At 45.9% G+C, this 17,258-nt stretch overlaps 1 protein-coding gene across 2 annotated transcripts in view; it reads left to right on the top strand.

The window, feature by feature from the left end:
- nr3c1 (nuclear receptor subfamily 3, group C, member 1 (glucocorticoid receptor)) overlaps nt 1-17,258 on the top strand; it is a 25,178-nt gene continuing 7,920 nt past the window's right edge. Inside the window, exons 1-4 of one of the 2 annotated variants that reach the window (XM_080840787.1) lie at nt 1-255; nt 1,353-2,641; nt 16,816-16,994; nt 17,176-17,258. The exon at nt 17,176-17,258 is cut by the window's right edge and continues 34 nt beyond it. In XM_080840787.1, coding sequence (XP_080696913.1) covers nt 253-255; nt 1,353-2,641; nt 16,816-16,994; nt 17,176-17,258 — 1,554 coding nt within the window. In that variant the 5' untranslated portion in view covers nt 1-252. The remainder of the gene's footprint in view (nt 256-1,352; nt 2,642-16,815; nt 16,995-17,175) is intronic. The other variant, XM_080840788.1, reaches the window with a different exon arrangement.

Consider the following 17,258-nt stretch of genomic DNA (forward strand, 5'->3'; position numbering starts at 1 on the left):
ATCATCTTTACTGCAATGCGAATGCGTGTTGGCTGGGAAAGTTTTAGCATTTTCACCCAGTTGGAGAGAATGCGAAGTAGACCTAACCGAGACATTACTTCCAGCTTAGGTTTGTGAAGCAAGCCACGACTTGCCAACTAGGAGGAAAGTGTTTTGCGTTGATAACGCAAGCTGGGCAGCAAACTAGCACAAATCTTATTAGAAAACAATGTCAGATGAAGCATCAGATCAAAACATAACCTTGACGACCACATGGTATGTATATCACTCTCTGGTTATAGGATTTTTGTACTGTCAGTGTTTTTAAACAGTTCCGATATTGCAATTTGTATGATTAGTTACTTATTTTTCGTTGCCATCGTCAGAGCAGCTAGGCTAAATCACTGTGGCTAGTGTATGATAGCTAGTTTGCTTGTGAAAATAACGTTATGCCGTTTTGAACAATTTTTAATGGTGAAAGCCATCTCATAATATTTAATATTTAAAGATATTTGGCCTTACTTGTGTAATTTCACTCAAAAGTTAAATTAACGCAGATGGTAAATTCGCCACTGTTATTGAAAAATAAAGGCCTATGGTAGCTAGCTGCTAACATTTAGCTAGCTGACCGTGAGTTGCTCTGACGTCTGATTAACAAAACTGGAGCAGCTAGCGATAAAGATAGCTAGCTAACTACCCTGCTACTGCTTAGGCAAAGGAGACAAGCGCGCAAACAAGGGCTTCACTCTTGAAACTCAGCTCAGCGGATTACACGTTGACAGACATGAGTGACTTTACGTTAATCGTATTAGGACTGAAGCTAAATACCTAACATTACTGCAATACTGTGATGAATACGATTAGCATGACAGTAACCTACTGGCGTAGTGACTTAAGTCAACATCAACCTAGTTTACCTTGAATCCACGTAACGCACAGTGGCAACTTGCTTTTTTGCCTGTAAGAGTCGCGTATTCGCTAAATTAAATACATGTATACTTTTGTGTCACATGTCTTTGGAATACCAAATTAAACTTGACGCCGATTGCACTTTAACCCAATTATAAAAATTATATTAAAGCGGCAGTAATTTAAAAATAGGAAAGCAGTGGTAGTAACGTTACTAATGAGTTCCCACGTATCTGCCAAATGAAAGTGGCCTTTGGTGTCTTGAGGATAGGTCGACTGACACTTCAACCCTAGATAGATTTCTGCTGTCACAACACTATAGGTATAAGCCCTATTGTTCCTTGGCTTCTTTTTCAATTAACAGTTAGTTTTGCAGTTCCCTCTCATTTTGATGCCAAAGAGGTCTCCCATTTGATTGACATTTATTTTCTCTCTCTTGCACACAACCCCTCCACCCCGCACAGCACCAAGAGATGGATCAAGGAGGAGTGAAAAACAGCACCAAGAAAGATGAACACTTGATCAAGTTAGACTTTAACGAGAGCCCTGCCGACGGAGCCCTGCGGAACGGTGGGCTAGGCGCCATGTCACTGGCCCCCACCTCTCTTGTGCACCCGTCCAGCCCACTCATGCAGCCCGTGTCCGGAGACGTGCCCAACGGCCTCTGCAACTCTCCACTGCCTGAGGAGTACACCACAGCTGTGACCACTTCCCTGGGCTTCTACGGGGAAGAGGCTGACCACAAAGTGGCAGGCAAGGATCAGCGGGCCCAGCAGGGCCTCCAGCACCAGCCCCTGGGCTTGTACACTCCAGGCGAGACCTTCTCACACCTGGAGGCCAGCATTGCGGACCTGAACCGCTCCTCGGCATCCATGGACTCTCTGATTGGCGGCGCAGACCCCAGCCTCTTTCACCTGAAGACGGAGGACTTCTCCCCCATGGACAAAGGGGACATGGACATGGACACAGACTCGTTTGGTCCTATGGGCAAAGACATAGACATAGGCAACCACAAGCTGTTCAACGACAACACGCTTGACCTGCTGCAGGATTTCGAGCTAACCGGCTCGCCCTCGGACTTCTACGTGGCCGATGACGCTTTCCTGTCTTCCCTGGCCGAGGACTCGCTGCTGTCGGATGTCAGCAGCGACAGGGATACCAAACTGGTTAGCAGCCTGGGGCCCGGCTCGGCAAGTGGGAGCGGCGGCGGAAACACGCCCGCCTCCAGCACAAGCGGCAGCTTGGTTGTAAACGGGGCGCGTCCGGAGCCGCTGTTCACTAGCCCACCCAGCAGCTCCCCGGCCACAGCCTCTTGCAGCAGCAGCAGTGGCATCGGGAGTGCCTCGTCCACCCCGGCCATTAGCCCCGCACCCGTGAAGGTGGAGAAGGACTCAGTGCTGACGCTGTCCACACCGGGCGTCATCAAGCAGGAGAAGGCCAGCGGTGTGGCCGGGCGAAGCTACTGTCAGATGGGTGGGACTGTGGCTCTAGCCACCTCTGCCTCCATCTCCATATGTGGCGTGAGCACCTCCAGCGGCCAGAGCTTCCACTTCGGGGGAGCCGCCAGCACTGCCACGGCCTCCAGCCCCCAGCCGAAGGAGCAGAAGGTGTTCAGCCTGTACCCTGCCCTGGGGCCTGCGGGAGGAGACGGCTGGAACAGGGCGAGGCCGGGGTTCGGAGAAGCGGGGCAGCAGCAGAGGGCCGGCGACAGTCTCGGCGGATCACAGGGGTTCCCCTCCAACAATTACGCCAGGTAAGGGAGATGAGGACGCCTGGCTCTGCCTGCTTACTGCTTCCAGCTCAGTTTGTACTTGGCGTATGCTCACTTAGACAGCGGGTGTCTGTGTAGGACGGGGGTGGTGGGGTATGGGGGGGGGGGCGTGTCAGTGCATTATTTTGTTTCGTAGTGTACTGCATCATATTTAAACATATATATACACACACATTGCTGCACACACACAAACTCACAAATTCACGCAGATTTATGAAAAAATAAATCACTAATGAGAACACACACTTAATAATATGGCAAACATTTCTGCAGCCATCGGTATATCTACACAGGCAGTCAAATACTGGTGTTTTGAGTAAGCTGGAGACCGAGGAGAATGTGTATCGTAATTTTGAACCAAATCCCTTGGCGCTTGTGGGCAAGCACCTGTGTGTGTCCTGATTTGCAACTCCTTCAGTATGTACATATTGTTGCACCGTGATCTATTGTTGTATATACCTGTGTGTGTGTCTGTGTCTGTGTGTGTGTGTGTGTGTGAGAATGTATGCATGCTATATGTGAGTGTATGTGCAATGGTTTGTTTTTGGTTTGGTTTGGTCAGAGCATGTGTGTAAATATGTTGTGCTCTCTGCTCTGCTGGAAACCAACTGCGTGACCAACTGAGAACATAGGAAATGAAGAGCAGATGAGGCAGACAGAAGGAGCTGAGTCACTACGGCTCTCACCACAAGCATGTAACAGGGCTTCGTACTGGGAGCCAAAATGGACACCCATTTATGTTGTTGTACATCCACTTCCAATGTAAACTAGTTGCATGTTTATGAGGTAGGTCAATAGTTGACATAGTGGTACTGTATCACCCGCACTCCAACAGTCTTGGGGCAGGGCGCTGTGGTTATCTTCAGTGTAGTGTGAAAAAAAGTTTTGTGTTGTGTGTTCTTTTTTCCCCTCCTTCTTTTTAAAGTGGTGTCTGAAAGTGGGTCATGTATCATCGTTACCAGCTAATCATCTGCAGTGCTGCTGCCACGCCAGCAAAGTGACGTATCTGAACGGCTGCAAAACTTATAGAAGACCTTAAGATTAACTAAAATCTTCTGCCCTAAGCTGCTGGGTTGACTATTCACACCATCCCAAAATCCCCCATGGCGAGGCTGACTGTTGGGAAGGTTACTTTTGAAATGTAATGGGTTACAGATTACTAGTTACCCTATTAACAGTTGAGTAAGTCATGTAACTGTTTTAATAACTTCATCAAAGTAATGTAACTTATTACTTTCATTACTTTTTGATGGATGCAGAAAAGTCCTAAAAGCATACATTTAAAGGCAGTGTAATCCTAACACCAGTACTTAACACTGATTACTGTCAAACCTTTATTAAAAGTTCTTCAATATAACTTAAATGAATTGGACAAAAAATGTTTTGATTTTAAAGCACAACCACCAAAACAAATCACATGGATGTAGATAACAAACTCTGACTGGAATAATAGCTAAATGTAACCATAACCTCAAACCAAGTCTACATTAATGTCAACCCTACATTAAACTAACACTATGCAACAATTATACTTCAGGATTAGGGTTAGGATACGCAGTTTTACATAAAAAAAAACAGCTTGAAAAAAATGGGGGCGCTACAATGACTTTTAATATGGAGAATCGCCTCCGTGCCATTGCCATACCAGGGTCCATATAACTCATATAACTTCGTTCTGTAGTTTTGCCTGTGGCAGCTCGACTTGTTTACGTTCTGCCGAACTAGTAAGTAGCTTATTTGCCGTCTTGCTTTGTCTTGTGTTGCACTTGCTTGATGTTTGACTGTGTTAGGACAGTCGTTGAGTAACTAGTTTGTCATAACGTCAAAGTCATCACATTTCAAGAGATTTCGTTAGTTTTAGCTGCTAGCATACCGTTAGCAAATAGCTATTGATCCGCTAGTGCCACTATCTATGCCAAACATCAGCCATGCTGTATGTTGGGACAGTACTGTTTGTTGTAGCGGAGCAGTAGGACTTGTTCCATGTGGTCATCACTCATTCTGTGTCGGGATGAGGTCAGCAGATTGCCTCCATGGCTAAATATACGCTAAACAGAAGCACTAGAAGGCCATCACTGATGGGAATATGAATGGGGGAAATAGGTGGACTATTGAAGTTTTGCCTTTCATGCAGGCTCTGTTTATTTCTACTGTTGCCATAGAAATAGTCACGCCGCAAAATTTGGTGCCTGCTCAGTGAGCAAGTCAACACAAAGTATTTTTTTCAGCTTTGTTTCCCCAATCACTCAAATAATGTTCACACTGTTTGCCAGATTTAAATGCAGATTCACATGATGTAATTCGAATGTCTGTTCAACCATCCTATGTGGAGTTATGGCTCTTTCCCCATTCGTTTTGATAGGAGCCTGATCTTTTCTGAAATAGTTGCCTGAAGGCATTGCTAGAAGGCAATGTAGTGCTGTACTTGACACAGCTCATAACCACAGGAACGCCTTTAGAGATTTCAGGTTGTAATCTGAATCTTGTAGGTGCTTTGCAGATGATCTTGGCATTATCAAAGACAAAAAAACTCATCAGACAGGTTAGTTGTCATCTTTCAACTCGGTTGGACTGTGTTGTTCCAGTGCAACAGCTTCGTGTATTATGGTTCTCCTTGTGTCCTCTCTCTTTTCGGGCTAAGCCAGCATAAGCGGCACTTTGGCAGATCGTAGTTGCCATTATTGCTTCATGGCCGACTAAGACTGATCCAAAGCGTTTCCCTACAGCCTCAATGGAAGCGGTGATGATGTGGGCAGTGTAAACCAAATGGGGTAGCTTCTCAGAGAGCTTTGCCGTGACGCTCAGCTAGTTAGGGATTAGATATTCTAGGTAACCGTTGATTCCACCCTGGAGAAAGTCGATGGCAACAGCTGGCGGCTGCTGAACGTGAGCATACTCTTGCAGGAAAGCCAATTCTTGTCATAGATCTCCCTTGGCTGGTCTTCTGGAAGACCTACACGTTTTGTGATAGCCCATGGAAATAATCCATTTAAAACCCAGTAGTCTGACTCATTGATCAGCTGACCCATGCTCACCGGCACCAAGCTCACAGAATTATAATTACTTCCGTTGTCTCACTGTAGATCTCACTTTCTTTTATATCTTGTATTCAGCATGGATTTCGTTTAGTTTTGCTGCCACTGCATCATAGGTGTGTTGACTAGCCTTGGGATAGATACCTTTTTCATGGTTAATCAATTTGAAAATTTTCCTGATGATTATCTTTATATTAGTGCTGTCAGTTAAATGCGTTATTAACGGCGTTAACGCAACCCCATTTTAACGCCGTCAATTTCTTTATTGTGAGATTAGCGTTTTATTTTGTATTTGATTTTTTTTAATAACATTCTTTTTGGCCTCGCAACCTGTGTATTAGGCCAACGTTACGGTTTGAGTGAATGGTGAGCGCGATACGGCGAAATTAATGGTAAAAAGCTTGGAAAGGATGGAAAGTAGCCTATACTTTTAAAAGTTGTGTTGTGCAAGAGAAGCGAGCTTCACTGTTGTCTGAAAATGTCAACAGGCAGCTGGCTGAAAGCAAAGAAGTAGTGGGTATCCCTTTTATTGGTTACCTAACTGTTACAGTTCATTGTTTCTGAAATTAGAGCCCTGACTGCTATGTTTCCAGCAAACTTGAAAAAAAGAAAATATTAAGCCACAGTTTACCTGAAATGTGCACTTTATAATTGTATTTTGTACCGCCCCATTTGGAAATGTTGTTTTTCAATAAAATAAAACATTTGCATAAAGCAAGCCAATCCACTTTTCCATGTTGATTAGAGCATTCAAATAAAAAAAATTATGGGAAAAAATAAAAGAAGGGACATTTAGAATAGATACAAAATGTGCGATTAATTGCGCGATCAATTTTGAGTTAACTATGACATAAATGCGATTAATCATGAATAAATATTTAAATCGTTCGACAGCACTACTTTATATATTTATTCATTTTTTCAGATATAACCCTAACCCTAACATTCAGTGGTTGTGGGTCACCCAGTAGATTTGACTACTCTCCATGTCTGCAAGACTTTCACGCAGATTGCTAACCTGACGATGTCATACTCATAATTCTAGTCAGAATATGAGTCTGATACTGACCCTTTGGGCTGTGATTATGGGGCGTGTTTCAACGAACCAGGGGAAAAAAAGGCCTCTTCGCTCAATTGGATACCTACAACCAATCAGAGCAATATTGTATGACCATCTGATACATTAAAACTTTTACCGGATCCCATAGGAAGGACGGCAAAAACATATTTTCGATCGACAAATGCCTTGATCGCGTTTCTCTGTTCCTCTTTCAAAATGAATGCGCTGTCAATATCTGTGAGATATGCCTGCTCACGTACTTATTAGCAGCAAGGCTAGCTAGCTACTATGTGTTTCAATGTATTTTTTGTCTAAGCGTTAGCAATAACCTATCAATAATGGTCTAGAGCGCTTCAGTTAAGACTTACAATCCTCGGCAACATTCGTGTTGCACATACACAACTAACCGAGTCAATGTAGACATAAAAAAGTCGTGTAGATAGCTTAAATCACATAAATCACATGGCCCCTGGCGAGCGTAGGTTACTTTTCTGGCTCAAGAGGCCGTGGGTTATGTAAAAGCCTCCTCTTGCAGGAAGTATCGGCACCGGCTTCGGACAGCGTGGGGTCAAATTGGGCATATCCTTTTCAGCCGTCCACTTGCATTATGCCAGAAATAAACATGAGAGAGGACGCTGTCTGAGCCATCCAGCCGTAGTCCAGACTGGCCCGGAGGAAGGTGGGGAGGGGGCTGGGTGCGTGTCAGGGCTGTTGAAGTAACAATACCCAGGAGGAATGGAGGGGGAAAACATGGCCCTTTTGTTTGTTTGCTTATTTATTTCTGAATAGCGACAGTGTACTCGAGGTCTGTGTTGTTTATCTGGGTCAGTGTAGAGGCTTGTAAAAACACCACACCGTGGCCAAAACTGCCTACTGTCATTGATCTTGTTTGCTCGAAGGGGCTGTTCGCATTTCAGGGGACGCCTATTCTTGTCTTCACCACCACGAACATCTGTCCCCAGTCGAGACGATCTCGGGGAGCGCTTGCTGTTGAGGAATTAAGAAGCAGGCTTGGCTTGGTGGGAAGTGCAGACCCAGCATGTGCTTCTTATGAAGAGGAAGCATGGGAAATATGTCTTGAGTAGCATGGAGACGACCCCGACTCTAGGCTTGGAGAGGTTTACCCCACGGTGACTCGGGCCTAGAGCAGCAAATCAAATGGCTGTCTTCACTGGGCCCCCAGGTCCGCCCATGCACTGGAGGCCCAGTCAGTCAGGGTGTCAGGGCTGCCTGCTTGCTTTCTTCTGTTGAGAGCTGAGCTCGGCTTTCAGCTTGTGTGACATTCAGAAGCAGTGGCCTACACACAGGCAGGATAGCTGTCTCTATGTTTTTCCTGCTGTCTCTTGTTTGCTCTCTCTCTCTCTCTCTCTCTCTCTCTCTCTCTTTCCCTCTCTGTCTCTTCCCTATTTCCCTCTCTTGCACTTTATGTATATCCATCTATCTCTCTATCTCAGGGTCTTTGTCTCTTCCCTCCCTCCTTTGCTGCATGACTTTGTGCATGCGTTTTCTGTTTGTATGTTTCTCTTCCTCTTCCGCTCTGTCTCTGTGAACTCAACTCACACTCTTAATGCCTGTTTGTCTCTCTCGCTTGACATCTGTCTGTCTTTCTCTTCCTCTCTCTGTGGTGGAGGATAACACTGCCGCCTCTCTCTCTCTCTCTCTCTCTCTCTCTCTTTCTTTCTCTCTCTCTCTGTTGTCACGCAAGCTAGCGGAACCACCGGTTCTCCCTGTTGGCACGCACAGGCGTTGCCAGTCTAAGTCTATGGGCAGCTTTGTTTGGCGATGGTGAGGTGGCAGATGAGCACTGTGGATAATATTAGTCCGCCCCGCCCTCCCATGCCAGTCGGCCTCGCTCTTGGTGACCCGATGTTTACAAGTGACTCAAAGCCACCACAACCAGTTACACTGAACCGTTTCACTCCCCCCCCCCCCCCCCCCCCCGTCCTTCTTTCTCTATAGGGTAGTGTGTGTGGATACTTTCCATGTGGTCTCTAGTACCATACCACATACCATGCAGGACGTTATATTTAGGACCGTCTCCCCAAAGTCGTTTGGTGCACAATGCAAATTTGAGATGTTTTTAGAAAATGCCCAGGCAAGATGGAAAAAGAAGTTAAAAGCTATGCTGTAGGCTGCCCTGTAATATGTACAGGCTGGAGGGCCAGTTTCTGGAGAGAGATTGCATTTGCCGCAAGTTGAAGATGTTTATTTTTAGGCAAACCTATCCATTTCCCTCTAAAAAAAAAGTGTTTTTGTAACCGCAAGTGAATACCGCCATGATGCACCCCATGTGATGTGCATATAGGGCTATAGGCCTTACACGCTAAAGGCATTAAAGAATGACCTGGATCAAGGCCAATGAGGTCGCGAGGTGCAGCCTACTCTCATGTTTCCATGTTGTCACCCAGGACAGACTGGGATGAGAGCCCCCGCCACTGTGTTTCTGGGGAGGCGGTGGCCAGGCTGCGGGCCCGAGGCAGCATGTTATCACCTTCCTTTCATTAGCGCAAGCGGGTAAGGGAATCTGCCATGGGGCTGAAACACAGACACACAACTTCAGGCATCAGTAAATGAATAGACTGTGTACACTTGTAGTTTTAGAGGTCATTGTTAATGAAGTAAACTGCCTAGGTATTCCCATATGTTTAATCCTTGTACACAGCTGTACATGACTGTAATTATTGAATAATGATGTTAATAGGCTGTTGTTGTTGTTGTGGTTGGGGTTCAATTTGTTGTTGTTGTTGTTGGTGCTTTGTTTTGGATCAGTTGTAACTGCTAAGAAGATGAATGATAGGTTGTTACTATTAGCTGTGGTAGGGCCTCAATGCAAAACGATGTCAACAGGGCAGCAAGACAGATTATACAAAATTACCACTTTGTGCTCATTACTGATTACTGACAGCATTCACGCACCATCACGTCATGCCAAAGCTGTCCTCATGAGAGAGAGGGGGAGAGGGGGAGAAGAAGAGAGAGAGGCAGAGACAGACACGGAGAGAGAGAGAGAGGGAGAAGAAGAGAGAGAGAAAGAGATGCGGCCTTAAAACCAATCTAACACAGCTTGGGATTCACTAAATGCCTCACCCCTTATCCTCCTCCTTGTGTGTGTGTGTGTGTTGAAGGGCGATTTCCTGATGGGCAGAAATCTGGACTATCAGTGTAAGGGGATAATGGATGTAAATGAGCTCCCTGCGCTAAGTGTTTTAACACCCAGGCAGGCAGCAAGACCTCTCTCGCTGACACACACACACACACACACACACACACACACACACACACACACACACACACACACACACACACACACACACACACAAAACAGAAAAATATGCATAAAACCATGTGGGTGAACAAGTGCACAGAAAATATAACTCTTACAACGATACAACAGACAGACTGTGCATAATGGGTTGCACACACACACACACACACACACACACACACACACACACACACACACAGATGCAGCGCGGAGGCCTGACCTACTTTCTCTGCTGCCTCACAGCTGGCCTGCCCCGAATACCATTAGGAATTGTTTTACGATTATGAGTACACCTCAGCGTTTTTCCTCTCTCTTTTTTCTTCCCTGTATCTCTGTTTTCTCTCTCTCTCGCTCTCTCTCTCTCCTCTCTTTTCCTTCCCCTTTTCCTCCCTCTCTGGTTCTTCTCCAGCGCTCTCCACACCACTCCCCTACATTCTTAGTGTAAACGTTACACAAGGCTACGTGTGCGCTGCACAGTAAATATATCTGAATTGAGTTTTTTTTTTTGTGTGTGTTTTTTTGTTTTCTTTTCTTTTTGGCTCCCCAGTGGCATAGAGTGGATATGTGTCACCTCAGTGTAAACAGGACGATGACTCTTTGGCATCAGAGAATCTCGGCTCCAAACTGTGCCACATCCACGTGTGGTAATAAACTGCATATGAAGCAGACTTGGGCTCATATGCGGCTGCTCTGTGTCATGCGGCTGCTCGGGGTGAGAGGGGCAGCTTTCTCTAATCCGTCGGGCTGTCGATGCACATCTCTCCTGGCTTACGTACATGGTGTCGGGTGCAGATATCCACTTTCTAAATACGAGCTAAATGATTCTCCTTTATGTTTGATGGATAGATACATAGATAGATAGATAGATAGATAGATAGATGGATATGAATCCAGAGGGAAATTTAGGTCCTCCAGTAGCTTCTACAATTATACACCTCACTGACATCCATACATAAATCATGTATACATACTGATGCTCGTCTATGTGCATGTATATCTGTCGGGTGCAGATATCTCATCTGTGTTGTTAATAATTAGGGGTGTCCAATGGGAGAGCATGATTCCAGTTGGTGCGCTGGTCTCCTCTCTGTCTAACCCAACAAGTTGGGGCACCAGGCACACCACACATGAACATAAACATGTGGTGTAGAATATAGGAGCTCTTGAATGCAAACAGCACAGTCATGCTTGTGGAAATGTATGCATGTGTAGGTTCCACATGACTAGAAGGTTATGTGGTTATGTGTCACTGTTTGCTTTCAGGGCGGCGACCGTTAAAACACAGAGACACAGAGACTCATGGGAAGGGAGTGGGGGAAAGGAGAAGTGCGCATTGATGTTGAAGTGCAGTGCCTACTAATGTATGTAAATGGGGTGTGTGTGTCTGTGTCTGTGTGTGTGTGTGTGCGTGCGCAATAGTGCACTTTGTGCACATTGGCACTCTGAGGTTTAGCTGAATGTAGAGTGCGCTATAAATTAAATGAATTATTATTTATTACTTTGCCACTCCGATAAACCACACATACGTCTTTATCCTGATCAGATCATTTCAATAAACAGTAATTGAGCGTGAACATATATGAATGCTCTCTAATGCATAGAGCAGAAGAGGGCCACCACGCAGTCACAGACGGTCCCTTGTTGTCTGCTTGCGGGTAGGCCTTCCCTCACAGGTTCCTTAATTTTTATATTTCTGGCTCATCGCCTTAGGGAAGAGCCACTTCCTTTTTCTTCTTTTCCCCTTTCTGTTGTTTTGTTTCTTTCTTCGCCGTCTTCAAAGTCGGCATCTCCTGCCGTGACTGGCCCAGATGGATGGTGCGCCGGGCGGCACGAGCACTTCCCCTCTTCCTGGCGCGGTCAGGATGCCCGTTGCACTGAACTGAACTGAGCTGAACTGAATGGGCATGATTTGGGCAAATTTTCCACTTGTCTGCTCTGACAAAAAGACTCACCAGCCACAATCAGCAGCAATTCCTACTGTGGGTAGAATGTGGAACCACTGCCATTCCGCTGTTTGATTTCTTGTTCCAACCCCAGCAAAGCTGCAGTGTATTTATTTACTCTGAGTGAATGAATGGAGGAATGAATACAGATTCAGGAACATTGGGGCCAGAGTCATTGACAGTTATCTTACAGGAATCGGTGCTGTTATGTGCATGGCGTGATTCACTGCAAACAGTTTGTGTCCTTCTGTGGATCCCCAGAAGCAGACGTGAAAGGAAATGTAAATAATACAGCCTGATCCACAAATCATTGGCCGTGAGCTTATCTCTCTGAATGTTCTGGGAGCTGCTTGTGTATATGGGCCTAATGGACCTTAGGAGAGGGACTGTGTGACACACACACACATACACACACACACACACACACACACACAGATCTGTGTGAGTGTCTGTAGGTGATGTTGCATTTTCATCTTGTGGTGCAGCTTGTTCATTTGTGACGCATGAGATGTAATTGCTGTTTAACTGTGGGCTTAACTTTATCAGATTGAAGACACCACTCGTCCAGACGCACTGTTCCCCATGCACCGCTACTAGGGTGCTTGTGTTCGCCAGATTTATGGAGGAACTGTCGTGTGTTTGGCTTGTGTGGTGTTGTGTTGCGTGACTATCTCAGTGAGCTGTAGGCGTTTGTATTGGTGCGCTACTAACCACCCAAGGAACCACCTAAAAGATTTGCACCACTTGCTCTACCACCGTTTCCTGACCTTGGTGTGGGAGTTGGGTACCGGCTTGATGCAGCTCGATGCAGCTGAACTTTGCTTGGGCTATGCCTATTCTGGTGAGGCACACTGAGCGAGTCTGTTACAGTGAACATTAAATGTAAATTTGTGAACATAAGCTCAGTCAGAGTGTGTTCACTGTGAGTGTAACTAATAGAGTTAGTTAGAAGTGTTAGTTATGAGTGTGAATGTCTCTAATGAGTGAGAGAGAGAGCACTGATTGATATAGACTACCATTTGTACATTCCTGTGGTCTAAGCACATACCATATTAATGCCATAAGATACTACATTAGGCATGTATAAGTATCCCTCAGACATGATCTAAACAAACAGCTGTATCCGTCCGTCTTTGCCTGCATGTGCCACTAATATCAGCCAATCAGAAACAACCCCTTGATTATTATAACTATACAAAGCTGAATGTTGATGAAAATGAAAAATGTCACCTTAAGGACTGTAGAGAACATATTCATCATTACATAATTTGGAATGTATGGAATATATGTGTGGTAGCTGTTGTTTTTTTTTTTAAGAAGGTAAATAAATTCAACACAATTCAAGTTGTGAAGCTCAACACAGTGTTGAATTTCTAAGTTAACAAAAGGTTAACAATTACGCTGTAACTCGAGGCAGAAGTATCCTGCGGTGGGCAGTGTTGGCCTGTGGCTTTTGAAATTGAAAAAGTATGGAAAAATGTACAGCTGGCAAGAGGTGCACTGAACTGAACTGAGACATACCAGACCACACACTGCCAGAATTGGCACCGCAGTGAGTCGTTTCCAGCAGTGGCCTGCAGACACAACTGCTGGCTAAGTGGTACAGATTCAGGAAGTACATGAAAAAGAAATGTGACTAGGTGGGTCTATTAATAAGAGAATGTGTGCTCACGTGTGCATGCCTGTATTTGTGTGCGTGCGTGCGTGCGTGCGTGCGTGCGTGCGTGCGTGCGTGCGTGCGTGCGTGCGCCCAGTAGAAGAGAGACATGGTTATAGATAGATATAGTCTGACTTGGTTGGAGTTGGCCTGTGTCACTTGTGAATACCTGAGCAGAGTAAGTGAAGTTTTGATTTGTCTTCCAGTTAGGGTTAGGTGTCTTTATTTTTATTTCGAGGAATTGACTGACTTCATTTTCATTTAGCTTTAGTGTTGGTTTTAGTTTTACATGTATTATGAAGAAAGGCTTGATTGATAGAAGCTGAAAAAGGATGAAAGAATGCACAACGTCAAATATCAATATTTATTTATTTCATCCCAGGTTCTTGTCATTAGGCCAGTGTCACTTAAGAAGTCAGAACAGAACAGGACAGAGTGGAAAAGCATTTTTATTTTGACTTCAGTTCACAAAATTATTTTGTTCACTGCTAGTTTTAGTTTTAGCTAGCCTTAGTTGTTTGATGTCAGAACCCTGCGCCTGTGGCCCCTCTGCTGTAGGTGAGTGTGGGGATCTCCATACTGGCACCCAGTCACAGCGCGGCACAAGCACCCCACCCCGCACCCTGTCATCAGATCATGTGACCTAACAGATGGCACTGCGAGCCGCCCAGTCACACACTATCCCACTTCAGTCTTGAAGAAGGGAATAAAAAAACATATGTTAACACGGCCGTCCCTGTTTATAACATATGAGTGTGCCGCGGGGCTATTAGTAAATACATTCTGACTAAAAGCCAGCAGTTGTGGTGGTGAGGCCCTTTGCCCTAATGAAACACTTCTTCCAACCCCCTACTGTCAGGTGGGTTTCCAGCTATAAGCTTCTAGTCACACACACACACACACACACACACACACAAACACTCTGTCAAACTCAATATAGCCTCACAGATCTTACACTCTAAGTTCGGAGGGGTGGGGAATGGGGGCGGTTGCATGAAAGTGAGCATTATAGCTTGACCCAAATATGCCATGCTGGGCGTTGAAAGGGGTTTTGTTCCAGGCGTCCGAAAGCCTGTCGGCTTGAGTTTGGTTACCCCCCGCACACACACCCTATCACACACTCACTCAGACACACACACTGGATTAGGTCGGTTCATAATTCATTTTATTTCTGCTATCACCTTTCTTCTCTGCTGCAGTACAGTAGGACAGCCAGTTGATCCTGCAGGCTATTGATGAAGCAGTTTCAGTGTGTAAACGCTAAAGCAACACCTCCACCCACTCTCTCTAACACCCTTGAGCGTCCTGGGGAAGCCGCCATAACCTCCCCACCACACCCCCAGCTGCTAGGGAGGGACCTGCGCCTCTTATGTAACAGCATAAAAGGGGATTTGAGGAGGGGAAGGAGGGGTGAGGAGCAGGGGAGGGGCCACGGAGGACAAGAAATAGAGTGGGAGTGGTGAGAGTAGGGTTGGGTGGGAGGTGTTACAATACAGTATAGTGCCACGGCAGAGATGAGAGACTATAGCTCTGTTGTGTCTCTCAGAAAACCACATGCAGGGGGGGGGTGCGCATACACAAATGTTTTTAAACTGTGGTGTGTCTATGTGCGTGCACAAATGACTGGGGTGTGTGTGTGTGCGTGCACAAGTGACTGTGGTGTGTGTATGTGTTTGTGTGTACACTAGTGACTGGTGTGTGAGTGTGTGTGTATGTGTTTGTGTGTTATTGGTGCTCTGCTACACATGCTTTGCATGTAGGCCATGCTGCTGAGCTGTGTGTTTGCAGGCTTCTTCTCTGTGCCCTCTAACTGTGTGGGCGTCCGTAATGCGGCTTTATGCGGAGAGGGCGAGGGAGAGAGAGAGAGAGACAGGGAGACAGGGAGACAGACAGGGAGACAGACAGACGGAGAGGGAGGGAGGGAAGAAAGGAGGGAGGGAGGGAAAGAAAGAGTCATCTAGAGCCAGTGGGAGGTGCAGGCCATGTGGCCAGAGTAGCTTACAAGCTCCCCCTTCTGGTCAGCAGGCAGTGTCACAATCTCCTCCCTCCCTCCCCCCACCTCTCCACACCCCTCGTCCTCTGCACAGGTCACTGCTCTCGTCACACCTAACAGGGAAGGACGAGATGCCATATCCACTATTGGGAACCTGCTCTTCTCTCTCTCTCTCTCTCTCTCTATCTTTAACTCTCTCTCTTTCTTTCTTTCTCTTTCTCACACACACTAACTCTCTCTCTTTCTCTCTCACTAGCTCTCTCTCTCTCTTTCTCTTTCTCTCTCTCTCTCTCTCTCTCTCTCTCTCTCACTAACTCCCTCTCTCTTTCTCACTCCATGCTAAATAATCAACTACCAAAACTCCACCAGCTGCCATCCACACAGAAATCCCACTGCTGGAAAGTAGGATGGACTTCTGTGCAGTTAAGGGCAAATGTTACACCCAGGACACTGCGCTCATCTAGTGAGCGTCGTCTGGCACTGCCGCCTGTGCAAGCACGGCAATCCATACTATTCTCATTTGTAGGTCCACGTTGGTGGAACGAACTGCCTAGCACTACCAGAGCAGGGGCGTCCCTCTCTACCTTCAAGAAGCTCTTGAAAACCCAACTCTTCAGAGAGCACCTATTTCCTAACTGGCACCTTGGCTTAACTTGCACTTAGGCAGTGACATTCCCGCATTTCCTTTTCTTTATATGTCGTTTTCTATTTCTTAAAAAAGCAGTCTTAATTGTTTTATTGCTCTTAGCTTGACTGTTCTCTCCCTTGTACGTAGCTTTGGACAAAAGCGTCTGCTAAATGTAAATGTAAGGAGGCAAAATTAAGGGGGAAATTCTGGAGGCAATATGTCCACATCTCTGCCATTTAATGGCAGTTAAGTGGTGGCTAATTAGTGTCATTTGGGAAGAGCAGCCTTTTCTGTTTGTTACGTGTTGTGGATCATAGGGATGTTAATAAAACAAGACTTGTATGTATTACACATGTGTCTGAATCTGCCTTGTATGGTTTTGTTTGGTTTGTAAATCCCATGGCAAGTTTACTGTGTGGACTGTTCAACTGAGTGTTGCATGCAGAGTCAGAAAGTATTCAAAACATTCCTTCTTTTTGGAATTTTCTCCTACGGCCATATCGTTTTGGTTGATTCCCATCCCTTGTCATTTTTTTGTCAAATTTTAAATGTTTCCTCTCCGCCTCTGTTCTCAGGTCAGACTCGACTGGCAGTGTGACGGGGCAGAAGCCAGGCGGCGCACCCCATAAGATCTGCCTGGTGTGCTCGGACGAGGCCTCGGGATGCCACTATGGGGTGCTCACCTGCGGTAGCTGCAAGGTCTTCTTTAAACGGGCTGTGGAAGGTGAGCGCTCAGCAGCGTCCGCTACCAAAGGTCGGCTACCACTCCTCACAGTTGGATTTTCTTATGGTTCCCTTATCAAAATTCAGTTTCCTTATTGTTTTTTTTATTTTTCATCAGAATCAATCATTATTATTCATTGGTTTCCTCATCAGCTTTGGATCCCTCTGATTGGTTCGTGTCTCACCTTTTGGGTCTTGTTTCATCCTTTCAGGGCAGCACAACTACCTGTGCGCCGGACGGAATGACTGCATCATAGACAAGATCCGCCGCAAGAACTGCCCAGCTTGCCGCTTT

This window comes from Sprattus sprattus, assembly GCF_963457725.1.
Source record: "Sprattus sprattus genome assembly, chromosome: 6".
Lineage (NCBI taxonomy): Eukaryota > Metazoa > Chordata > Actinopteri > Clupeiformes > Clupeidae > Sprattus > Sprattus sprattus.